This window comes from Macrosteles quadrilineatus, unplaced genomic scaffold (assembly GCF_028750875.1).
Source record: "Macrosteles quadrilineatus isolate MER2022 unplaced genomic scaffold, UCM_ALF_1.0 Scaffold_3__2_contigs__length_128488019, whole genome shotgun sequence".
Lineage (NCBI taxonomy): Eukaryota > Metazoa > Arthropoda > Insecta > Hemiptera > Cicadellidae > Macrosteles > Macrosteles quadrilineatus.
In genome coordinates this window covers 32,265,019-32,292,500 of record NW_026542596.1, presented here as the reverse complement: position 1 = coordinate 32,292,500, position 27,482 = coordinate 32,265,019, and the positions used below count along the sequence as shown (strand labels likewise).

At 32.9% G+C, this 27,482-nt stretch overlaps 1 protein-coding gene across 12 annotated transcripts in view; it reads right to left on the bottom strand.

Annotated features, from left to right (window-relative positions):
- Positions 1 to 27,482, bottom strand: part of LOC128988339 (heterogeneous nuclear ribonucleoprotein Q-like) — a 51,777-nt gene that overhangs the window by 19,037 nt on the left and 5,258 nt on the right. For 5 of the 12 annotated variants that reach the window (XM_054409542.1, XM_054409543.1, XM_054409545.1 and 2 more), the window contains exons 2-10: positions 25,845 to 26,000; positions 22,913 to 23,169; positions 22,523 to 22,630; positions 22,027 to 22,203; positions 19,591 to 19,726; positions 17,574 to 17,779; positions 9,166 to 9,315; positions 6,525 to 6,673; positions 4,861 to 4,967 (exon numbers count right to left, since the gene is read on the bottom strand). In XM_054409542.1, coding sequence (XP_054265517.1) covers positions 4,861 to 4,967; positions 6,525 to 6,673; positions 9,166 to 9,315; positions 17,574 to 17,779; positions 19,591 to 19,726; positions 22,027 to 22,203; positions 22,523 to 22,630; positions 22,913 to 23,169; positions 25,845 to 25,998 — 1,444 coding nt within the window. In that variant the 5' untranslated portion in view covers positions 25,999 to 26,000. Of the gene's footprint in view, positions 1 to 272; positions 422 to 4,860; positions 4,968 to 6,524; positions 6,674 to 9,165; positions 9,316 to 17,573; positions 17,780 to 19,590; positions 19,727 to 19,909; positions 20,046 to 22,026; positions 22,204 to 22,522; positions 22,631 to 22,912; positions 23,170 to 25,844; positions 26,001 to 27,482 lie in introns of all 12 variants that reach the window. The other 7 variants (XM_054409537.1, XM_054409536.1, XM_054409539.1 and 4 more) reach the window with 3 other exon arrangements.

The following is a 27,482-nucleotide window of genomic DNA, read 5'->3' as shown; positions in this document are numbered from 1 at the left end:
GCCCTCTATTAGAAGCCAATCCACTGTGACTGAGGCTTTCTGTTACTGACTCAGATATGATACGCAGTTTGAAAGTGGCACTGCATTCTATGCGAGGTATTGTTAAGTAGCGGGATCATTAAGCAGCAAACAGATTCAAGAGAGATTAAGTAGCAGAAAGTGCGTTTAGATTAATCTCATCACACAATACATAGAGAAGGAAAGGAGTGGAAACCGAACACTGTGCCACAATCAAACGTGCAAACATACGAAAGTAACGGGACTCGACCCACCGGCTGTGCTTGCCTGCCCCTTCCTCTAGCAGGTGGCGGTGGTGGCGGATAATCGTAATAGTAATCTTCGTAACGGTAATAGTCATCATAATACGGGTCACTGTAGCCGCCTCGATAATCAGCATAACCGTAATAGTCGTAATCATAATCTATAAAAAACAACACAACAAACCTAATGTAAGCCACCACTGATAAAATTTGTACAAAATTTTTAAATATTCAAATGTTGATTCCAAAATATATAAATAAATAGATAAATAAAGGGCATGCCGGGAAAAGATATAAATTACAACTAATTAATTAAATTTAGATCAGAAACAAAGATATACGAAAGAAATATAACTGAGTTTACTATTTCAGGATATATGATTAGGGGAAATGAAAAGTACATGAAGTTAATTATCCCACAACTTAATCTACCAGTGCTCCATGAAACACGTGGTTATCCATACTTACCGTTGTCCGTGGTGGAAAGCTTGGAAAAACTTGACAAATCATAAATGCAAACACAGAAAAGCAATGGTTATTAGGATGAACTGAGGATGTAAAGAATATTGAAGGAGAGTTCTTATCACCAATTATATCTACTGAATGTTGACTACTTCATAGTGTTACCAGATTACAGCATGCTGCCATGATAAAACAGTTACTTCAAGGGGAAAACCGCAACATAGCACCGTGCAACCAACTGAGCAGTAATGTGGTTAATTTATTGTTAGTGTTTTAATGCATTTGGGTAAAAAAAATCTTTTGTATTTAAGCTGACTAACTTTTACAAAATTTAAGTTAAAATAATATTTACTTCTTTGCAATTTACAAAAAACTACCAACTTTGTAGTCGTTTAAAGAGTGGATTATTTTTATTGATGTTTTCTAGTATTAACGAGTCAATAATGCAAAATGTACATTTTTAACTACTAATAACAATAATTTAGTTCCCTAAAGCAGAAAAACAGTTAAAATACTTGTTGATCAAAACAATTTTTGGTTTTTGGCTATTTTAGGGGTCTGCATACCAAACATTTTCCTTCGGGTCAGGCCAAAAATCGAGTAACTTCAGATAGTATTGATTGCTAAAAATATTAATTGTAATACTGCAATAGATTTATACAACAGTGGCATTATCTCCCGCAGTCACGCCGAAATAGACATCTTTAATAGGCCTAACGGTCACGGCTAAATCGAGAACATCATCTATGGTTACAGACAAATCGTAAACATTCAGCTGGCAGGGCAAAAATTAAAAAATTTTCCACAATCTCAGCAACATTGTGACCGTCTTGAACAGCAGTCATAGCGAATTGATTAACTCCTGAGGAGCTGCGAGATCATAAACCCCTTCCCCAGTTATGGCAATATCGAGAGCATCTTCCAAGGCCACGAGAAAATTGTAAATTTCTTCCCGTTGACGGCGAGATCAAACATCTTCTGCAGTCATGGCAAAATTGTGTACAGCTCTTTGGTCGTAAAATCTTAAGTCTCCCGTGATTACTGAAAAATCGTGAACATCAAACGCATTCACAGAAAATCGTCAATTTTACACCGTACATCTTCCCAGATCCATTCTGTAATCATAGGAACATAAATTTGCCTCAATCATACTCGAAAACGGAGCCTCTCTTATACCATTAACGTAGGCTAAATAACCTGACCCGAACTTGGCCCGAAAACTATTTCCGACCCGACCCAGAAAAATATTGGAAATCTGCAGATTTATACTACTTTTCAATAATAACAAATTAGTTTTACAAGCACAAAAACAATAGCTACCTTTTCCCAATACAAGTGTATCAACAAAAGAAATTAATAATTTTAAATTAATGAAAAGCAATTTAGCATTTAAAGCGTATTTAACACTGCCAAAAACTCATTAACTGAACTGTAACTTAAAATACTGAATTGCTCACACTTAGATACACGTTTTATTTCCAACATAGTGTGTAGTTTTAATCTATATTTTCCCTGAATATCTTTGAAGTTTTAAACTCATTAGAAAATGTACCTGATAACTGAATATTTAAGTTTCATCGTTAAATAATAGTTTCAAAATTTACATGATCTATGCCTAATAATCCAATGGACCAAAAATGTGGTTTAAATGTTGGAACACGATGGGACTCAAGTGTATTTTGGAGACAACTAATTTTGCAATTATAAGTTATAAAAAAAGAATGTTAAAGTAAATAGATGGATAAGGAATAACCCCTCGTTAAAGATTTTAGATAAAGCACTGCCAAAAATTACATTGAGTTTTTCATCAAAATGTTTTAAAAAACAAAAAGTTTACATATCAGCCTTTTAAATAAGGCGTTCATAAGAAGACTTATAATTTTATATTTTTTTCAAATTAAATATTGAAACTAAACAATAATTTTGAAGTTAAAGAAGTTGGTGAAAAAATAACCGTTTATGCTACTTTACTTATTTTGAAAAGTGTTTAAAGATCAAAATATTTAATTTTTTTTTTTTTTTGCTTTAAAAGACTGTAATCAAGGGTAAATGATACCTTTTGTACAAATTTAATGCCAAAGTTAACTGAATATTGTCTTTTAGCACAAATTCAAATAAAAGATATTTATAAGCAGGACTTAGCTTAAACCTGTGTTTTACACATTTTCAAATTCAGGATACTCATCAGTTATTTTGTTTCCAACTTCTAACATTAATCCAATTAAATTGACCTATCCAAAACATATAACATATAAACAACATATAAACATTGAATAGCTACATACAACTGAATACAAAAATAACCAGGCTATAAAATTAATATAGAGAAACAAAACAAGATCAGAAATATGTAAATAAGAAATAAAAATTACAGTATAACGAACAATACCAATATAATAATAATACAGAGAATACTTAAAATTAATCTAGCTAAAATTGTTAGACAAATTATTTTCACAATAGGTCTACTTATTTATTGTGTTGTTTTAGTGTGTTTTTCAGCCAACTAAAGAAAGAATTATCAAGACCCTTTGAAGGGGTTTTTTATATATATATATCGCAAGATAAAAATACAAAAAGCTTGCAATTCCAGTATCAAACCTGGGAGATTCTATTCTAGTACAGTTAGGAAAATAAAGCATTCTTTTAACAAAACTTTTAACATAATCCTTTTATATTATAAATTGCTAAAAATAATTTGTCCAAACAAATTCATGAACATAAGGTTTTTATAGGCAAGATACACAGTTGTTCATTCCAACAAAAAATGTTAATAAATATAGATAGTAGAAATAACGATTCTAAAATAAATTACTGTCATCTTTATACGAGAAGCATTACAAAAATTTGATATTATATTAATACTAAATATTTGCAATCCACATCCTCGATTGATGAGAGTTAAAAATGTTTCTGCAGAGTCATAAGCAGTTTTATTTTATAACATTAATGTTCTAGGTGGCAGTTAAAATTAAAACAGTCCAGAATTAAAACAGTCAAAAATTTGAATATTGTCGTGCAAAATTATAATAGTCTAGTCTAAAAATGTGATTTAAATACAAATTATTTCTTCTAGGTAACGCAAACATATAACTCGTAGATTTTCAAATCTAAAAAGGAACTTAGCATCCTCAAACATCCAATAATAATAAAGCAGTCCACAATGAGATATTTTAAAATTTTCTTCAAACAAAATACTGTCAGCAACATTTTTTTTTGTCCACAAGTTGAAGATAACATTATATTTAAAAACTACTAACATAATTGATTCAAGAGTCCTATTTAGACTTAACTGTTATGAGATTTGTGAAAGCCAATAACAAGTTGGTCAGGGTAAAAATTACCAATTTTGCCTTCAACGGAAAGCAGAAGAACCTCCCAAGTGAATATTCAATAGTGAAACTTTCAAAAATCATCATAATTTCAAAAACAGAACTGATTCTAATGGATGTTTGAAGGATGAAGTTATTATCCAAATGTGCACTTATCCCTAAAAAATGTATTGATTCCAACACAGCAATAATATTAAAGTACGTCGAACATTTCTGTAGGAATATGGTAATAATATAAATATACAAATTGTATTAAAGGGAGGAAAAGTAGAAAGAAGGTCCTCCACCGGGATATTAGCAAGGCAGCAAGGACACAGAGCAAAGCAACATGGGTAACATTTACTAGACAATTAATACTCTTGTCTAAAAGTTATTCCCAACACAATTTAACCTTGAAAATTGATATTATAATTTAAGCTTGTCCTTGAAGCCTCAATTGATCTTTAACAACCCTTTTGCCTCTTCTGAAAGATTAGAAATGACAGAAACTAAGTCCCAAAGGCAAAAAAAATGCAACTGTCTAATTTGCTTTTAAGTTGCACAAGTACACTTGTTGATTGTGTGAAATGCAAAAAAAAGTTTGTCCAAGATTATCAAAAGGGTTGATAACATTTTTGTTATAGTAGACTAACTCCAGTCAACTGTATAATTAAATTTATAGAGCTAGGCTGTCTGATTTTACAAGTTTTATCTAGTTTATCATAAAGCCCATATTTTTCACACTCACACTTACACACACACACACACACACAAACTATCTGTTAATAGAAATCACAAAGCCAAACTCGGTAGTCTGTAAGACTCACCATAATCACCCCTGCCCATAGTTCTCATAGAGTTGCCCGCTCCTCTCACACCTCCCGGGGCTCCTCTCGGTGGACCTCCCATCATGCTCGGATGTTGCGGTGAATACCTTCAACATACAACACTACTTAGTTTACATCCCTTCATGCTCGGATGTTGCAGTGAATACCTTCAACATACAACACTACTTAGTATACATCCCATTATGATCGGATATTGCGGTAAATACCTTCAACATACAACACTACTTAGTATACACCCCACAGGGTTGGTACTAAATTTAGAAAAAACAAAATTCCCTGACTTTTCCAGGTTTTCCAGACTGATATTATACTTTTTCCAGGTATACCGCAAGTCGATATCGACCAATCAAAATCAATAAATATTAGAAAAATGTAAATATTTAACTTATTTAATCACTCCTAAATACAAAACTTGTTTCAAATTATGTACATAAAATTGATTCCTCCCCCGTACCAATATAAAAATGTGCATCAGTGCTTATGTCGTACTTTTTGCCATCAGTCATCACCCAGAAAAAAACATGTTTAGGTGCAGAATGTACCATATCTGTAAAAAAAGTAGTCTTTCAGGAGAAATTCCAGAATTTTTTTCATAATTCCCTGACTTTTCCAGACCGACCAAATTCCCTGACTTTTCCAGGATTTCCCTGACCGTACCAACCCTGTCCCATCATGATCGGATGTTGCGTTAAATATCTTCGACATACAACACTACTTAGTATACATCTCTTCATGCTCTGATGTTGCAGTGAATACCTTCAACATACAACACTACTTAGTATCCCATCATGATCCGATGTTGCTGTAAATACCTTCAACATACAACACTACTTATTGTCGGGACCACGTAAGTTTGCAGTTGGTGACAGCCAATCGCAAGACAAGGCTAGTGCGATGTTGCCACATCGCCTATTGACAACGCTAATTAATTTATACAAAGCAATATTTTCAATCATCTGGGATTATTAGATTTGGCAACACCACTCCGTTCTCATTGGTTCATTCAAAACCATATGGTAAATAGGCTCCTCCTTCAACTGCAAACTTATGTGGTCCCGACTTTAGTATACATTCCATCATGATCGGATGATGCGACAACACTACTTAGTATACATCTCTTCATGCTCAGATGTTGCGGTAAATACCTTTAACATACAACGCTACTTAGTATACATCCCATCATGCTCGGATGTTGCAGTGAATACCTTTACTAGCCTGTATAATACAGGGATGAGATGTATACTAAGTAGTGTTGTATGTTACAAACAACATAGTATAATACTATGTGCCACATTTTTTAACTTAGTGTTGAGTCAAGTTTGGTCAATTTAGATCTTTTGAGTCTCGGGTAAAAAAATCGGGTTCTTTTAGTTACATTATATTCTGCTAGTAAAATCAAGAACATCTTCTGGGGTCACAGCAAAATTGTAAACACCTATAGCAGTCACGCTGAAGTTGAGAACATTGTCTGTGGTCACAGCAAAATCAAGAACATCTGCGGTCATTGAAAAATAGTGAAAATCCTCGAAGGTTCTTAATTGTCCATGTCTTTTGCCCACGCTTTGGTCCAATAAATCATTATTCTGTGACGCCCAAGCCATTTAAGAGAGAAGATATTTTATAAATGTTTCAGAACTGCTTACCCTCCTCCTCTCAGTTGCATCATTGCCATCATCCGTCTTTCTCTAGCTCTTAAGATTTCTTCTTTCTTTTTCTTATCTGAAGGTGGTTTTGCTAGAGAAACTTCAATTGCTGAACCAAACATTTCCTTTCCATTGAGCGCCTCCATAGCCTAAAACATATAACTAAATATAGTAAATTAAAATGAATTTAAAAGGGTACTAATGTTTTTATGTTTTTCGATTATTTATATAGTAAATATTACAATTCACTTTTCAAATTGATTTTCCAAATGATTTACTAACAAAGTAGTGAACAATTAACTATTTTAGCGAATTTTCCTATAGGGAAGTAGCTATTACCGTAGGTGGCATGGTAAGACCTAGACCCGGGACCAATTTACTTTTTCATTTTGATGTCCCCAGAGGCCAAAAACACCATTCGTTAAAATTTTTATATATATATATATATATATATATATATATTAATAAATAATATGTAAAATAACATGAGTACCCTTTTTTTATATTCTTTTTTATTTAATAAATCACAACATGTTTCGTCTCTAAGGACATTTTCAAGTGTGTTAACCTAATTTCAAACAAAAATATTATGTTATGAATAAATACAGCTGTTAATTTTGTTAGTACCTATGTGAATGAATGTTTAGTTGTTGGTTTTTCTAACACTTATAATTTTGTTAAATATAGGATTAGTGGTTTGTGTGTGTACTATATTTAAAATGTTGTTTCTGTCTTCTTTGTAGTGTTTATATATGTGAAAATTTTCTTTTATGTTCATTTTGGTTCCTTTGTTAATAATGTCTAGTATGGTAATGTTTTCGTTATAATTTTTGTATGTATGGTCTGTAGAAAGTATGTGTTCTGCAAATGTAGATTTTTGTGTAGTTCTGTTGTTTGATTTAATTGCTTGAATATGTTCTTTGTATCTACTTTGAAAATTTCGTCCTGTTTGGCCAATATAGAATTTTGAGCAGGAACTAAATATACGTCCGTGAACGCGATAACTTGAGTAATTTTTGTCCGATTTTGATGAAATTTGTTTTAAAGGTGTAAAGCGGGATAAAGTTGAATGAGTTCGCGAACCAGCATGATCGGACCATGGGAACGGGGCTTTACGGGGGGGTTTTATGGGGTAAAAATTGGTTTTTCTCACTTTTGACCCTCAAAACACAAAATTTCCCAATTTCTCTTTAGACCTTTTTAAAAAAACAAATAATTTAGTATATAAAAGTATTTTTTTTCGGTTATTAGTAACGAAGAAAATTTATAAAATTGTAAATTTAAAATTCCCATGTTATTCTTATGGAGAATATTGTCAAATGTTGTAGTTGGCTTGTTTATGGATATAATTTGATCAAACTTGGCAAATTTATTTATTTTGTACTAAGCTATCAATATTTTACTAAAAAACACACTTTATTAGTTTCCTTGTAGCAGCAAACCTAGGTACTCGTTAAACCTAATGATAGGCCTATTAAAATATATTTAATTGAAAATCAATTCAGACAAATGGAAATTCGCTTAGTCGGCAGGTTTGCTGCGGCGGGGGTATTTACTTAATATAATTGAAAAGTTTCAACAGTCCATTTAACCTCATGAATCCCGGGTATTCAAGTTCATGCTCATTTCCCCAGCCCGGGTATTTGGGGCCTAGCCATACATTACCATCAAACCCTGAACAATAATTATCTTCATCATAATCGTAAGAATTCACTACCGATATACCTGTCATCGCCGAAGTATGACTTAGCCTATTGTACAATCTGTATTTAATGGCCAAGTTAAATTAACTTTGATTTATGATTTAGTACCGTATTCACTAATTTCATTATCTTGAAGAGAACGGTTACTCATTTTTTCAAACAAACTAGCAAACTACGAGATAGACATACAGAAAAACATCAGCTTAGATCAAGATCTAAACATCACTGCAATGATGTATGTCAAGGTAGCACAAAACAAAATACACTGTGAGAATCATCGTTTTTCCCCAAATAAAATGGTACCAAACATGACATATACTGCACACGGCTGGACATACTTGCCCATGGTTAGCCGCGGAGCTACTACACATATGCATACAGGGTTAGTTTTAAATGAGTTCCCCCCTTACTTTTTTCTACATTTCTTAAGATATCAAGTCCGGACTACGTCAGATCATTGTAGAGTAGTAAGTACTTCATGTTGACTGGGTATACATTTTTGGCCGCCATCTTGGATCCGCCATATTGGATACAAAGTTTTTTTTTTCAAAAATGTAAAGGTAGGGTTATGACCCATCATTTCAAGCTGGAATTTTACGCTGATTACAATGCCACAATTCGTTTTTAAAAATCTTGATCCATTCTATCCATTATTCTATTATTTTATGTAAAATAAAATAAAATAAGTAAAATAAGTTTGAAATGATGGGTCACAACTACTCTACAGAACATTGGACAGGCACTTACAAACGTACATTACTAAAATAGTAACAAGGGACAGAATCGTGTTTTTAAAATATTCTCATAAAATATCCTCTTTTTAATTTAATCAATACATTCGATTTATGATCTGAAACAAATCATTTATAGTTCTTGTAACCACTTATCATGTCTAAACAAAAATTTGTTTAAATCTTATAGCAGTTTAATGTACTTACCGCTACTGCAGAATCACGATCCTCAAAATGAATGAAAGCATAATCTTTAATTTTCTTGACTCTTTCAACTACTCCATAAACTTCAAAGGCCTCTTTAAGTTTCTCTTCTGTACAATCTTGAGTTAAATTTCTAACATACAAGACTTTGACCTGAAATTGTACATAAAATTAATAAGTGGTCTTCTAAAGGTAACTAGGTAGGTACTGAGTACTCTAACACAGACATATTGCTAACAAATGTGTAATTTTACTAAGTGCTTTAAAAGCATTATGTGTTTGAAAATAACATTAAGAAAAAGCCATGATCTAAATACAATGTGTACAAATATTAAGTATGCATCAATTAAGTTAACAATCTTATGGTCAATGACAATGTATGGTATTCAAATTCAAATTTAAATAATCTTTATTTGTTCGTAGTATATAACACATACATAAATAGTGTCAAATATAGGTATTGGAAAATAAAATACAAAGGTTTCTTGGAATTAACAATGCAAAAATTAACATTACTTCCTAAAACTCATCGAAAGAATAAATAGCTTTGTTGATGAGGTACTGCTTCAATTTAATTTTGAATTTTTTGTTGACACCTCATCTGTTATGCTTTTTTGAATGTTGTTACCTATACAATTTATAACTAGCATATTTAGGTTTCTCTTTGAAAAGTTCCACAGCGTGAGAGGTCATTGCGATACAGCCCCGATTTCTGGTGTTATATTCAATATTCATGATTGTTACCGATTAGCTCCAATTCCTGAAATATATTTTTTATGGATAAAAAACTGTTTCAAAAACATACATTCCATAAACAGTCATAATGTTTTCTAATTTAAAATAATCTTTAACTGAAGTTCTGGGTTGTAACGAATAACTCTATCAGTTAAGAATAACTCTAATGGTTTTTTTTTTGCATTTATCAAAATAGAGTTTAAGTTTTCTTTAGTAGTGGCACCATACAGAGATAGCACAGATGATATCACTGAATGGATGTAAGAGAAATAAACAACTTTCAGAGATTCTTTTTCACAAATAATTTTCAGCCTAATCAATGCGTAGAGGCCAGAAGAAATTTTATTGAGCAATTGTTCAACATGTCGGTTCCATTTAACACGTTCGCTGACCACATCGATAATTTGATGTAGTCGCGCGGCGAGCGCTCCAACCGGCCTATGTCAATTGATGTAGTTGTGCAATCCCCACTACAATAGTTCAGTATGAGCTCAGCCATTGCCGGGGAACGTTAAAACCGTTGCTAGCCTGTAGCTTAGAATGTGAGCTTTATTTTGGTGTAGATTGGTACAAAAATTTCCTGTAAAATCCCGTCTGACAATGATTTTGTACAGTTTTCGGGGATTTTCTCTCTTCAAGCCATATTACAAGGCCACTGACTACTGATCCAGGCAGTGCTGCTACCTTTGGGTGTTTTAGGGAACTACGTCCAATCTTGGGATAACGTAGTACGATCACCGCTGCTCTTTTGTTATTCGTCAGATTGAAATATTTCAATGCCAATTGCGTTCACTGTTACGGTGCCGCGTTTGAATGCCTGCCGCACTCAACGTGTAAATATTTAGTCTCGGGAATGTTGAAGTTAACATTTTGTGCTCAGTCAGCTACTACAACTATACTAGGATCAAGTTCAGTTAAAGTTACATCTAACGGTTCTAATAATGACACTATGCCTCTAATATTTTGATGGTAAATACTTAAAGCTAATTTGTTTACATTACATTTTGGTTGGGTTGAACTCAAGCTAAAAAAGACTCTTTTGTTCTGAGTTTGGTCTGGATATATCTGCCTCTATCACATCACTAACCACTGCAATCCCCAGTTTGGCTTTATTCCCCCCCCCCCCCCCCCACATCACTCACTGCTAGAGGCTTCAGAGGTGGATTCAGTATGAGGCTTCAGTAGCTTTGTGTGGATTCATTACTGATGTCATGAGTTCCAGGGCTGCTGCAGATGCTATCAGTTTGTGGAGTGGATGACTGGATTTTTGACTCTCACAATACTGTAAATGGGAGTAGACTGTAGAATTCTCTTGCTGCTGTGGATCTTGCAGTTTTGAGGGATCAGAAGGAAGACCATCACGTTGACTCTCCTCGGATGATAGTAAGTTAGTGGGTCTTGTCAGTCGAATTAATTGTTCGAGTCGATGATGAAATTCTTCATGTGACAAACCGTTTCTTAGTTGTCGGAGATTTTTAATATGACACAATAGTAACAGTTGCATTAGTTACCTGCTGAAAGCTTTTTAGATTGGTAATACAGTAGACTCCCTCTAGTTCGGCCACCTCGGGACCGGACCACTGGCCGGACTACAAAATGGCCGAACTAACCGGATGTAGTAGAAACTCAATCATCCGGGTTAATGGGGTGGGAGGGAGACTACAGATAACTGAAAACCCCGGTTAATGCAACATAGCCTAAACATAATACCCATAAAACACCTAATACTGTATAAAATGGATGTTAATGTGATAATTAATTTGCATTTTACATCATCAAAATACAAGTAATAGTATATTGCACAATCGTGATATGTTAAGTCATTAACCTTGGTTCAATGATGAAAACTGTAAGTTTAAAATCACGCTTACTCAAGCAAAACAAAAATTACACAACACTGTACGTACAGCAATAAATCAAGTAAAGAACAGAACAACAAAGTCTAGTACTGCAAACTACTGCTACCGTAGTTAGCATAGGCTACTACTACATGTTGTTTCAAAAGATACAAATGTGGATAAAAACATTGGATAACTCATAAAACAGCATAAAATCATAGTACCTACTTAGTCTTAAAGATAATAACGACTGTTGTAAAATAGGATAAAGATAACAATGGATCACGTAATACACCGCTTATTCTTTGTCATTGTTCTTCTATTCTTTCTTTGGTTTCTCTTCATTCAAACATTCAACGAGTTGCCAGGGTTACTACTAATCTCCCAATCACAAACTGTTGTGAGATAGCTAAAGCGCGCAGCAGACAGTTGTTTAAGGAGCAGACGATTGTCAGAGCAAGCTTATAGCATGACCTTGAAGCTAACAATGGCTATTTCTTTGTTTTGCTTTAATTGATTTTTGTCAAATAACCCGTGGTGATTCAAAAACAATAATGGGGGGACCTACTGCATATAAAAAATGGTCAGAAATATTTAATTATATAGTGCATTTCAACATATTAGACTGAAAAACAATTTATAAAATGTTCTTGCTATTTTTGAGGTTATGTAAAGTTTACCATAGGTGTAATATTCAACAATTCACCCATAGAAGCACCCGTCAACTAAACTGACAAGAACTTTTTACTTCTAGGGCCGGAAACTAAACATTCAGGTTGAATCCTAAGGTCATTCGCCCGTGACGATGTGACTTGTCACCCTGAGACCGGGCCGGACCATCCGACGGCCGATCCAACCGAAGCCGAACTAGAGGGAGTCTAGTATAAAGTGATGGAGTTCAATCATGTCTCGCACACATCCAATGGGTGAACAAATTAATTGTCTAACACCTTTTCTTTTAAAATCCTGGGTCAAAATTTTAAAAGCTAGTAGGTATCATAATCAAAAATTTTGGGTTTACCGTAGTATTTGCCTTTAGTGATGTATATGAAAGCACCTTCTTGATTTTCTTGTAAAGCTAGGTGTTCAGTTAGACTGGATTTCAAAATGCATAGGGTTGTAAAATATCAAACGGTTTAAGATCATTTTGATAGAACATCAATAAGCATGCAATCCATTGAAATAGAGTTGTTATAGTGCTCGTCTTCAAATCTGAAGGTCTCTGGTTCGATTCCAAGCAAGGTCGTTACCAGACCCATATGTAATTGAGCTATCAATTATTAATACTTTTTAATAACAGGTTTACTTTGGATAGATAAGACCAGGGTTTGGACTGTTCCCTTACAAAAAATAAATGTCAATGTTGTCGATAGGTACAGTAAAAAAACTTAAAATATGAAGCAATGTAGCAACACCTTTAATTGTTTATAGTCTAAGACCAGTAGCATAAAACTAGGCCTGACCTCGGCAAAATTAATAACAAAACAAAAAAACAACTGGAATGTGTTAGGGATGCTTCTCTTAACATTTTGTTAAAATTCCCAAATTTTCCCACTGTAGCAAAATCCGCCATCTTGGAAAATGGCGGACAATCTATAAACACTGCAAGGTTCCACTTAAAAACGTATTGTTTCCAAACCATTCCATCTAGAAAAGTCTAGTTAGTCTTAGATCCTTCGCCATAATATTATCTACAAGAAAATACCATATTAAATAATAGTAATATGACTTTTAATAGTGAAAAAACAAATTAAATTTTAAAATATGTAAATAAAAGTAGACATATTCTAACTTTTTTTGGGTTTTCGCCATTATTATTGAGTAAATGCAGATTTTACCTGCAACAACCATGTAGAACTTTAAATTCCGCTTCATTTCCATATATAATATAGCAATGTTTGAGCAATATTCACTTAAACGGCGAGTGTCAAAGTACACTCTCATGTAACGCACCTGTGGGACCAAAATGCATATAGTGTGGTTGTATGGTTGTATAAGGTGGCAGAATACTTCAGTTCTGGTGGGGAACATGCAACTTGAGGTGGTAGCATAGTATAGATGTCCCTGAACGTAAAACTGCCCAGACCCTAATTTTTAAGGACCTCGGTCGTCCGTAATGACGTAATCAAGATGGCGGCTGTAAAAGGATGCTGGGTCGCCATGAATCGGTTATAACCTCCAATTGCCTTAACCGATTTTAATGAAATTTGGCATACAAGTGCTTGAATACATTATCTAAGCCCAGGTTGTCAATGGTCGAGTTTGATTAAGTCGTTTCAAAATGGCGGCCGTTAATAATTAAAATAATACAAATCTATCAGTTTTTTTGTGTTCTCAACTCCCTCCAGAGATCTGCATCAACCTATTAATTTTCCTTGCAATCACAGGTTGTGATGCCGTCTCTAAATTTCATGGAATTGGCCAAATACCCCCACCACAGCAAACCTGCAGACTAAGTGAGTTTCTATTTGCCTGCTTTGATTTTAAAATAAATCTATTTCAATAACATTAGACTTCATGAGTACCTGGGTTTGCTGCTACAGGGAGAGTAATAAAGCAAGTTTTTTATTTATATAATAGTAGCATAGTTTAAAATAAATACATTTGCCAAGTGTCATCAAATATATTCATAAACAGGCAAACTACAACAGTTTTTGTATTCTCCGTAAGAATAACATGGCAATAATACAAAAAAATTTAACTTTCTCTGTAACCTATAACCGTACAAATACACTTCAATATACTAAATTATTTTTTTTTTTTAAGATCTTGGAATTGTTTAAAGATAAATTGGAGAATGTCATGTTTTGAGGTTTAAACATAAGAAACCCCAATTTTTACCCCTAAAATCCCGTTCCCATGGTCCGATCACGCTGGTTCGCGAACTTGTTCGAAGAAACGTAGGTTTACGCATTTGTACAAAATGTCACCAAAATCTGATAATTTTTCCTGAAGGACACACATTTATACAAACAGCGTGTTCAAAAAGGGTAGGAACAAAATTTACAAATTGATCCCTTTTGCCAAAATAAGAAGAACATAGTTTCGTTCAGATATCAACTGTTTTGTAATTGTTTATTAAAATTTTTATCTTTGGATTATTTTGACTGAACTTTATGAAACTTGCTATGTTTGTAAAGGTAGAATATGTCAATTTTAGGTAAAAAAATTACCTTGGTCCAATTCAAAAATTTAAAATGGCGTTCTTTTAATTTTTAAATACAAAATTATTGAAAATTGAAGATTTTATGAAAAAGTGTCAAGGACACTTCTGTTTAACATTTAAAATTCCCTATCAAACGATACCGAGTTCAAAAAATCTTAAGAGGAATGACTGATATATCACAATTTTTAGTTGTAAATATAGTCGGAATGAGGCTAAGCTAGCCAGGTTTTCTTCAATTTACAACTAAAAGTCTTAATATTTAAATTATTTTTATTCGATCGTTTTGAACTGGAAGTAGTTTGATAGGAAATTTAAATGCTAACCAAAAGTTTTCTTGAAACTTTTTCATAAAATCTGCCATTTTCAGTAATTTTGGTTTTAAAAATTAAAATGCCCGCCATTTTGAAATTTTGAATTGGACCAAGGTAATTATTTTCCCTAAAATTGGTATTTAGGTGTTTTTGAACACCCTGTTTATGTGTGTGTCCGTTAGCACAATAAATCACACAAAAATGATCCGATTTCGATGAAATTTTATACAAACGTGTAAACCTACGTTTCTTCGAATAAGTTCACGAACCAGCTTGATCGGACTTTGGGAACGGGGTGGTTGGGGGGATTTATGGGGTAAAAATTCGTCTTTCTCATCTTTGACCATCAAAACATAGAAATCCCTCATTTATCTCTAAAATATTGTGAAGAGCTTAGGCAAACAAATAGTTTATTATACTGATGTATTTTTGTACAGATATTGGCTACGGAGATAATTCAAAGAATAGTAAATTTAAAATTATTCTTACGGATAATGAATAAACCGTTTTAGTTTGCTTGGTTGGAGATTCAAATATATCTCCAACCAAGCAAACTAAAACAGTTTATTTATTATTATCCAATTGAAACTAGGCAAATTGATTTATTTTAAACTAATCTAATATTATATTAATAAAAACTCACTTTATAACACTCCCTGTGGCAGCAAACCTAGGTACTCATGAAGTCTAATGTTATTGAAATGGATTTAATTTAAAATCAAATCTGGCAAACAGAAAATCACTTAGTCTGCAGGTTTGCTCTGGTGGGGGTATTTTGCCAATTCCATGAAATTTAGAGACGGCATCACAACCTGTGATTGCAAGGAAAATTAATAGGTTGATGCAGATCTCTGGAGGGAGTTGAAAACACAAAAAAAACTTATACATTTGTATTATTTTAATTATTAACGGCCGCCATTTTGAAACAACTTAATGAAACTCGACCATTGACAACCTGGGCTGAGATAATGTATTCAAGCACTTGTATGCCAAATTTCATTAAAATCGGTTCAGGCAATTGGAGGTTATAACCGATTCATGGCGACCCAGCATCCTTTTACAGCCGCCATCTTGATGACGTCATTACAGGCAACCGAGGTCCTTAAAAATTGGGGTCTGGGCAGTTTTACGTTCAGGGACTTCTATACTATGCTACCACCTGAAGTTGCATGTTCCCCGCCAGAACTATGCCACTTTATACAACCACACTACATTTTGGTCCCACAGGTGCGTTACATGAGAGTGTACTTTGACACTCGCCGTTTACGTCAATATTGCTCAAACATTGTTATATTATATATGGAAATGAAGCGGAATTTAAAGCTCTACATGATTGTTGAAGGTAAAATTTGCATTTCCTCAATAATAATGGCGAAAGCCCCCAAAAAGTAAGAATATGTCTTAATTTTTTACATATTTTAAAATTAAATTTGTTTTTTCACTATTAAAAATCATATTACTATTATTTAATATGGTATTTTATTGTAGATAATATTATGCCGAAGAATCTAAGACTAATTAGACTTTTCTAGATGGAATGGTTTGGGAACAATAAGTTTTTAAGTGGAACCTTGCAGTGTTTTACAGATTGTCCGCCATTTTCCAAGATGGCGGATTTTGCTACAATGAGAAAAGTTGGGAATTTTCACAAAATGTTAAGGGAAGCATGCCTAACACATTCCAGTTGGTTTTGCTTTGTTATTAATTTTGCCCAGGTAAAAGTCTAAAAGGCCTAGCCTATTATATGTGTATCTGCATGATGACTAAATAGGCCTACGTATAAATAATTAATTCAGGTTTAATTGCATACATTTTCTAAATAAGCTATATAAACTTCAAGCTTCTCAGGAAATTCGGTATGAAAGAAATCTGTAATATTTCATTCAATCTGGCACTAACATATTAACTAAGCCAAGCACGCCTTGGATCAGAATGGCTCGGACATACACTGAGTCTGGGATTGATTTGCCGTGTACACGCACGAGGCTTTCACGGTTGGGAGAGGACCATTCGCATCCTCCACCGTCCGGAAGAATATTTCCCTCATCCCGAGGTGCTGTACCAACAACTCATCCGCCTCCGTGTTATCGCAGGTTTTTTGTTTTGGTTTGGACATTCCTCCTTAACGCCAAGTATTCAGCACAAATACTAGGAGGGAACCATGCAAACAGATCCAGTGTGTGTAGTCTATTAAAAAAGTGTATAACATCCGACCCAGCTAGTCAGTCCACGCTTAGCTATAGTAATTTGTTCAGGAAATAAAAGTTGCGGAGGAATAAAACTAGAAAACTGGAACTGCCATCAAGTACAGTGAATATTTTTTTTTATTTTACAATTAATATTATTGTTTATTAAACATACCTTGGACATAGTTTCCGAGTCAGGCTCCTCTTGAGGGTCTGCCCAGTCCACAATGATGTCACATCCCCACACTTTAATTCTGCCAGTTCCTAGTCTTCGTTTAGCTAATGAAGCAGCCTTGTGAGATTCATACTCAAGGAAACAAAACCCACGATTTTTCTTTTTGTCATCAGGTGAACTGTAGATGATCACTTCAGTCAGCCCAGCTACAGAAAAATTTTAAACACTCATGAGGATGCAAAACAGAATGCCAAAAATACTTAAGTTGTCTAGCCATTTAACTTGTTCTTAGTTTTCTTTCCCTGCCGTGTTTTTATTTTTTTATTTGTGTCTACTTTTGTTTTAATGACTTATTTCTGGGGAAGCTCAGCAATATATTTAGACATTTAAAAATTTTAAAGTACAATCTCAAAAAATTTAAAAACTTGCCAAGACAGTCTAAGACCTAACTTTATAATTAGTGATATACAAATTTTAAACCAATTGTTTGGCAGGAACATATTTGATTATGTTCAAGTTTACTGGTGATGAAACAAAAAATAAATTTGTAACAAAAAAAAACAACGCATTAAATCAACAATAGTTTTCCTTCAAATATAGCAGAAAACTGGTGTCAGTATTTTACATCTCTTACCAGACTTCCATCTTTTAGGCTTTACTTGTATACTTGCAATACAATTATCCTTTATTGTCTTCAAGAAAATTCAGTTTTCATTTTTTGTATCAAGAAAGACAATTTATCGGTTTATATTGTTTTCAACCTCTGTTCCTGCAAGGTAAGTTGGATAACAGCTTTTAAAGCTGGATTCCAAAGCCATGCGTCTACAGTAGTATTCTTTCTTCATGCTAGTTACCTTCCATTTTGTTTACAATTTAGAACTAACTGATTGTAATAATGACTAAAAATAAATACACAAGTATAAAGATTGATCTAAAACTAGTTTAAGTGCAAACAAGTTATATTCCAAAAATCCTCCAGCTTGGTATTTGCTTTTAATTATAGCTTCCATTATTTATATTTTTTAACAATTGTTAAGTATAGCTATTGACAATATTAACTCATAGAAGTCAACTACATAAAACCAATACATTAGTACAAAAACGTTGTAAAAGGAATTTATTTTCTTACTAATAGTGTATATTAAATAGTAAAACAAATACTTGAAACATGTATGTATAAGCAACTTGAATTTACTGTGGATGCAAACTGGGAATCCAATGATTCCAACATAAACATACATAATTGTACCACCTTTTATACTCTACGGAACTGAAACAGATTATTCATTTATTTTGTTTGATTCTGAAATAAAGGGTCTAATAACACATTGTTCTTGGATAAAATTAAGATTATGAATTATTTTTAACATCACAAAAGGATTACTTAATGAGATTGTACTTTAAAATGGACAAGACTTTCCATAGCATGGCATGGTATGGAATGGATCACTCAGAAAGCATAGCATAGGCAAAAAAGTGAGATCATCACTCATAAAGCAAAAATCAAAAGTTATGACATTTCATGCTCAACTTCCCCATATAAAAGCAATTTTAGCAAATACAAGTTGTATCACAAACTATAATCTACCTCTAATTAAGATTTGAAAACCCTCAATAACCTTGATTTTTTGTGCTACTGAACGCTAAAAGCCAAAAGAAGAAAGAAGCGATTCATTAAATCAGAATTTAATGAAATCATCCGAATTTAATTCTTTTACTGCTATATTTTCTGATGGTTTCCTTATGGTAAAAATACTTACCTCGTAATAGACGAGCGAGAGCTAAGAAAACTAAATCAATCCTCAAAAGGGTTACATTTTTAAAGTAAAAATAAAATTTACACAGAGCTCTACAGCTCCTTAAAACAAACTCCACCCCACATGCTCACTTTTAGAAACTGCTATTGAGAAATAATAATAAACACAATAATTTAAAATTTAGTACATCCTAAATAACATGTACAAATACTGAATAGACTACAAAATTTAAAGAGTGGGATGATAAGATTTCAACTTACGTGCGTGTTTCGAAAATTCCTCAAAAAGCTCATTCCTGTCACGGTTCTTTGGTATATTTCCCACAAATATGCGGTGATTGTTATAAGAAACTGTAACGCCAATCTTTTTCCCTTTTCGAATTTCGTAATCATTGAGCTGCAAGAACAATGTGAATGGAAATGCCAATTAAAGCGGGCCTGGGGGTGGTAGATGCCTCATGCCCTGTTAGTAACTGTAATGTGGAGGGGGTTGGCTTTTCGCTATCCAGTTGCTACTGTTACTGCGACCAACCCCTTCCACTAAAGTAAATAGCAAATTGATTTTTAGCTTACACTTTACCTGTTAATTTACCAAACTCGTCCAGAATCTCCTCTTTGCCTTTAGACTTTGGAATGTTGCCCACAAAAAGTCGTAGATTTGGTACGCTAATGTTAACTTTCAGATTCTTCCCCGGTTTGATTTCATAATTATCGAGCTGTGGATATAGAAAAAACAAACATGCCAAAGATTTTAGGAATAAAATAAAAAAATTTTGTACTGACGTACAACGTTGATAAAAATTTTGATCACAAAGCTACATCGCCAAACGGGCATGCTTAATTTACTTGCTCAGAGAAATTTCGCAAACCACTGAAACAAAAACGCTTTCCTGAAACATACCTACTCAAAATAAAGCATAATATACAGAAGCTATAAGAAATAAACAATAATTTAAACGATACTACAGAAGATTTTATTGGCGTCTTACAATTGAAAGCAAAGATCAATGGCAGAATATATAATTGAGCAGGAGCACTGCTGTGATAGAGCCAAACAAGCCACCATCACCAATATGCAGTTCCAGATTTGCTCAGTCGAGCAAAGAGGAGACCTAGGAAACAATTTGCCACTACTAATTAACTACAATTGTATCTACTAACTTACTTCTACAGCTGATAACAAATAAATCACCAATATCATTTTATTATATGGACCAGATGTTTAAATATAAAATTCTTCATCTTCAAAAATTGTGTTGTGAAATAATTAAGATTTCAATCATGTATTCTGTATTTGATTTAGTGGAAGTAAGCTTTTAATTCAAAATTAATAGTAAACATTTTTGGTTCAGGTATATGATAGGCCCACCAACAAATTTGGTAGTTAAGTACAAGAAGCGAGATTAATTCATGTAGGCTAATAAGTATGTTTCAATTTCTTTAGGGCCGGCTCTTAAATATTTTATGTCTTATTCTATCGCAGTATGAGAAGAAGAAGCCACAATCTGTTTGTTGGGTGTAAGCAAGAAGTTTTCTCCTACTTATAGCATATATTTTAGGCATGCAAAAATTAACTAGAAGCGCTTGCCAAGATCAATGGAAATGCCTTTTACAAAGGAACTGGGGATTTGGAACAATGTATTTCAATTGAATTTAATTACACTTTTACTTATAAACTGATTTTGCAAACCTACAGATAGATGACAATTGATAGTGAAAGGTTTGCATTTAATGTTAAGCTTTGATTATGTATGTCTCAACTTATTTAAAATAGAAGAAACTGTTACAATTTTACGAATGTAGTAACATATTGTTATGTACCTACATATTATTATTCAATAATTTCAAATTTTGTTGTAGAAAATACTGGTTTTTTGTTGAACTAGTGAAAACAAAGGTAATATTGATTTTACAAACAATTAAGATTTTATCGTTCAAGATGAGGTGGGTTTAAAATTATGAAATAAATAGCAAACTTTTTAGTTGCAAATGCTTCCTCTATTCCTAAGAACTTTGAATATATATAGACAATCACCTAACTATACACTCCTTAAAAAGCTTGCATAATATATGTAAATATCATGTAGTCCTGCATGATGTAGGTGGTGTACAAAGAATTATCATTTGAGAATTAGCCCATGGTGATCTTACATGTACATCTTTACATTTGATTTTTTTTTTTTTATGAATAGGTATATCAATTGATATTTACTTAAATGGTATTTTTTTACATTTTAAACATGTTTTAGTTGATAAAACTGAAATAATACTGGGCTTATGAGTAGGCCTCTGTTATAAAATGTAATTAACTAATTATATCAAAATAATCATGAACTGAATTAATGTTCACTGTTTTTTTAGCACTATGACCTTATTTGTTGATCACTGATGGTATAGCATGTTTTACAAAATAATATAAAAACTTAGTTCTATAATTCAGGTAACATTAATGATTGGAAATTTAGTTTGCCTTTTTTGTAATAGTATTATTTTTTTAAGTTTTAAAATGTACACAGTACCTAGCTAAAAATATATTTCAGAGGGTTTATTGATACTGACCAGTCTAATCAAAAACGTGTTGTCAAAAAATATAAAGGCCTCACTAAAAATGTTTTTTTTTAATTTTTAAATTTAACTAGGCCTACTTTATTCGTTTCCTTCTTAAAAATATTGGACCACATCTAGAAATAAACTTACATCTTTTGTTGCTTGCTGGGCTTCATCTTTTGTAGTATAAGTTATAAAGGCATATCCACGGTTTGTTCCAGTCATAGGATCCATCATCAATCGAAGGTCCCAAATTTTGCCACTTTTTTCAAAAAGGAGAATGAGTTCATCTTCAAACATATCTTTTGGAATTTTCCCACAAAAAACCTGAAAGTATGACATTATAAAGTACCATCCATTATCGAATGGTCACATTTAATTTACGTTTGCACTAGCTACCAACATCAAGTTATGTGTGAACTGCTTTTAACCACGACACTGCTCGAATCACACATTGGATTAAAAAGCCACTGCCAAAACAACACTAAAAAGTCTCAAGCTTAGAACAAACCTGTGCCGATTTAGTTATGCCTCACACTCCCTAATAAGTTGACAATATTTTGTAATGGTCTCACAAGAAAAGTGCCAAGAAAAATCCTGCTCACGGAGTAGCCTATATTGGTTTTGATTATTTTTTTCTACTTACTTCACACCCGTTGCCTGGTGGAGGGCCTTCCCATCCCGGAGGTGGACCACCATATTTTCGTTGACCAGTTGTTACATCCAATGAATAGCCAGTTCTGTCCAAAATTGCCTGATAATATAAAAAGTACATTAGACTAGGTTCAATCTCTTGGTTTGGGATGATTATTACTACGAGATAAATCATATTTAATCATATTGTATAACAACAAAATATAGATTATTATAATCTTATTGACAATTTTATTTGACAGTTAACATGGGAAATAATGATTTAGTTCATCTCAATAGAGGTCAAAAGTTAAAGTTTTTAATGTAAAAAAGCTCAAATTATACATATTTGTTAGGATATTTAAGTTTAAACCTCTTTACGGTGGTAGTTTTAACCACTTACCTTGATTTTGTCCTCATCTGGACCTTTAGTAACATTTCCGCCAGACCCAGGTGTTGTGCCTCCAATACCAGAAGTGCTGCCTCCCCTACTTTTTTGCCGATATGTTTTCATTACCCCACAAAGATAAGCCGATTTGTTTGAAACGTGTTCTAAATTTGATTCAAGAAATTGACTGAGAACACTTAATGCACCATCAACAGGGAAATCTCTCAGTGCGTCAAGAGCTCTCTCGTCTAAATCTTCATGTGCCAATTTACCTGTAACAAAGAGGTAAATCATAGGCATACAATACATGAAGAAATGTGTTGATTACATTAAGTTACTACGAAGTGTTATTTTTGTTTAAAATTGTCTTCACTTGAGAACGATATGGGTTTAAATAATTTAGTCAGAACAATATTTGTCCAGAAAATGTACACAAGCTAACAAGAGACATCCAACTGAACTCAGGGGAGATACTCCAGTGAAATAGAACTTAGTACTCCTTAACAATTAACCTAAAAGATTCTCATTGAATTTGGTTTGAGTCAATCAAACGACCAATGCTTGATGTGGCTGCATTGTTGAAATCAACACAATCATAATGGACCAAAGTTACAGCATGCATTAATTCAATAAACACTTGCCGGTAGGCTATAGATAGCATAGTCACAATGACTTCACACTGTGCAACGTTGAATGAAACATAAGAAAATGCTATTGCTCACAGGTTCAATAAGTTATTGGAAAAGGAATAAAATTACTAAACACCATCAACAATTTAGAGTAATATTAATGGTTCATCCTTAAATAGGATTTCAAGAAATGTGAGTTCAAGAAATGTGAGTTCAAGAAACACCGTACGGTACTTTAACGTCCCAAGGAAAAATAAAATTTTGATTAGAAGGGCAAAGCTTATTAAAAATTTTAACTGGGAACAGATGGTCTAAACTTATTCTTAGAGTCTATTAAAAAAATAAAAAAATTACCTCTAACCATTAGCCTACTACCATTCACAAATATTATAGGTTATCATTGTTATTCCTTTGGCAAAGTTTTTAAGGAGCAAAATTTTGAAACTTTTAAAAAAAATCAGAATCACAATGTAGTTAGGGATAATAAATCCAGTTTTAGTAGTTTATTAGCACCATAGCCTACAATAAATAGGTACTCAATTAGGCTATACACCCCGAGTTGTCCAGATTGTTAAATATCTGCATCAAATTAAATAAATAATATATATGAAGAAAGGCAGCAGTATTCACAGTCCATTAAGGTAGCTTTTGTAAAGTATTGAAGCATTTGTTAGAGGGAAACCCCCTTGAATGGTGTATTTCTGGATTTAAAATAATCCCAGACAATTACAGAATCTTTGTAAACCATGCAACAATACCATATAGTTTACAATCACATTCCCAACTCAGCAATATGAAATGTTTACAAACTGCTGAAATGACTGAGTGGATTAAGCAGTCTTAATTTGTGTGGCCCAGAAGTGAAACAGATAGGTAATAGCCGACAGCCTACTCATAAAAATTTACTAATAATTTCAAGTCACTTGGGTGAAATGGTTTAACCAATACTGGCCTAAAATGTTATAATGATAAGCAATTAGGCAGGGAAGTTTTTAATGATTTATAGCTGATGAAACGTTTAGATATCACAGTATTCTTTAACTTAACATTTTTTCCCTGAAAAGTTTAAACAAATATCCACCATTAATTGTACAAATAGCAACCATAAAGTACACAAGGGCAAACACAGTCATATATTTTTCTGTTGTGTTATATTTTGATCAAATATTTATTTTTGAACTACTATGTATTATAGATGAGAATTTTTTAAACATTTAGATACCTACAATATTAGCTACTTTCAATATAAAACAAGTAAGTACTTTCTTTCCTTGTACTACTTACACACAGGATTCCGTTGTTCTTTTCTGGTCTGTTCTTTTAATATTTATTTAATCATCTAACAAGCGACTAAATTAAATGTTTTTGAAAAAGGGTTGTTTATATACTAAGTCCTATCTATTAACATTAATAAATTCAAACTTTACAAGAAACCTTTCTCAAGTCCATGCAACACATACAAGTCCTATTATCAAATTTGAGCATGCGTATTACTACAACCACACAATTCTCAACACAAAAATTGAAAATTGAAAGAAAGATTTATCACTAGGGCATTGAAATTTATTAAAAATGTTTTAAGCTTCAAGCTTCAAAATTTGGTTTTGTACCGATTAATTCCTGGAAATTAAAAATATTTTACATGTAACTTGATTAAAAAAATACACTCTTTGAAAAGAAATTACTAACAACAGTCATAAATATAAGTTTGATATGCCGCAAAAACAAAAACCTTTGATAAACCTGTAGTTTTAATCAACTTGGACGATTTCACACTTCTTACATGGTATCCTAATACTGTATATCAATGATGATTAATTATCTCAAAAGTTATATTTTGTTTTGTTTGAATGATCCTTTTGGTAAATGTTGTGCCAAAAAGCAAACTGTACAATGCCATTGATGCAAAAGTTACAAATAGGCTTTAACATGTATACAAGAAGATAACACAGAGGAGATATACAAAGGGGATAACATGTATCTCTTAATGAAAAAATGAATGCATAGAGGACGCCCAAGGATAAAATGAATTTCCTAATGGTTTTATTACAAATACACACCAATATACCAACAACACGAAGTCAACACCACCTTACTGACTTGGCCATTGTGTTTGAAGGACAGAAGACTACTGAATTGTACAAAATGAAATAAGATTGTGTTAATAATGTATCAAATATGTGCGGTACCTAAATATGAAAGTAGACAAGGAAAGGAAGTTTTCCATATTTATACATTTATTTACTTTCCCCCAGCGTACCTAAGTGACTTGACAGGATGATATGTGAGTGTTGATGCACACTTTGATGAAATCTCACCTGTTTTGTAGATTTCGTCTAATTTTGCAGCTACTGTCTTGTCAAGTCCATAATCAATTAGTTTAGGATAATCCTGGGTCCTTTCAACATTAGAATCGGGTTCGTGTTTGGTGTCTTTGTTCTCATTTGACACTTCCCCATTATTTTCTGCCATTGCTGTAAGAAGTTCAAACATCGCAGTTAACAATGCTACTAGGCCTAAATATATTTAACCGCTAAAATTGTAGAAGCAAGTGAGCCTCATATTTTGTGATTGCAAGAAAAATTTTGTGTCACCGAATGTATTACTAAAAAATAATGTCAATTTAAAATACTGATATGAGTTAGGCCTACGTGACGTACCAAAGATTAAACAATCCCTAATATCTTCAAACCTGCCAACCACAATGACTACCCCAAATCCAGTTTGTATGCAGTGTTTTGTTTAATATTAAGGTGTAGATAAATGTATAAATATAGAGAAAAAACTTCCTAATATCAAAGGAAGGAAAAAATAATAGTACTTCTTTAAAACTAGCTTATTCTAGAGACTAAGTGGTGATCAACATCATTACCTGTTTGAAGTCGAAACTGAAGATAATTTAAGCCTAGATGGAGCTAAAGTAAAAAGGCCAAATATAAAGATAGCCTATATATATTGCTAAATAAAATATTAATAACAGAACCTTAAACAATTATACGGAACAAGTTAAAATTGTACGTGTTTAAATCCTAATCAAAAACTTTGACTGCAGTAAGCCAGTCTTAGATCTTACAAGGACTCAAAGTTTAGGATAAATACACCAACACCACAGATTTATTGTTGCGTTGAGAAACCAATTCATAAATATATTCCAAATCTTGTCAAACATTTGGATGCCTAAATAACATAAATCCAATAAAATGCAATTGTTTAAACCTTGTCGCTGTAAGTTAACACATATTTAAGATGCTTTCACGACTTTATTGACTGTTTGTCTATCATAACTTACTACCGGGGGACTGAGCCATGGCTCGGTATAGTCAATGGTAGTTCATTTTGATTGTTAAAGCAATTTAAAGGAAACTCTCATTTTTACAACTAATTTTGGTTTTTATTAATTATGTTCCAGTGGAATTTAAATTGATCATGAATACAGCTGTCCAAATTATGTAAACTATAAAAAAGACAATTGCATAACAATCTATCTATATATTAATAGGCAAGCATGTTTCTTTAAAACCTTTTTTCTCAGCTCGTGTGCATCGTGGGGTAAATCTACGCATACCGTTAGAAAGCTATTTTCCTGTAGGTGTGCAGAATCCCTTTATAAATTTAAATAGGCTCAAAGATAAGCACAAAAAATGAGATTAAAAATTTGAAAAAATTAACATGGATCTTATGCGTTGCCATGTTGGTGACGAAATAACAACGAAATATAAACAGAAAATCTAAACAAATGGAAGAAACTCCAATCACATGTTTTATTTACAGTGTGGGGTGAAAATAGAGAAGTGAGTAAGTTTACATTACATATTTTTGGTTGAGTTTCGACCACTGGACGACCTCTCGTTATTATAAAATCTAACCTTTAAATAATAGTAACATTGAGTTGACGCCAGTGCACTCAAACGGCACCAACACGAAACACTTATCACTCATCACTCATGGCCGATGAA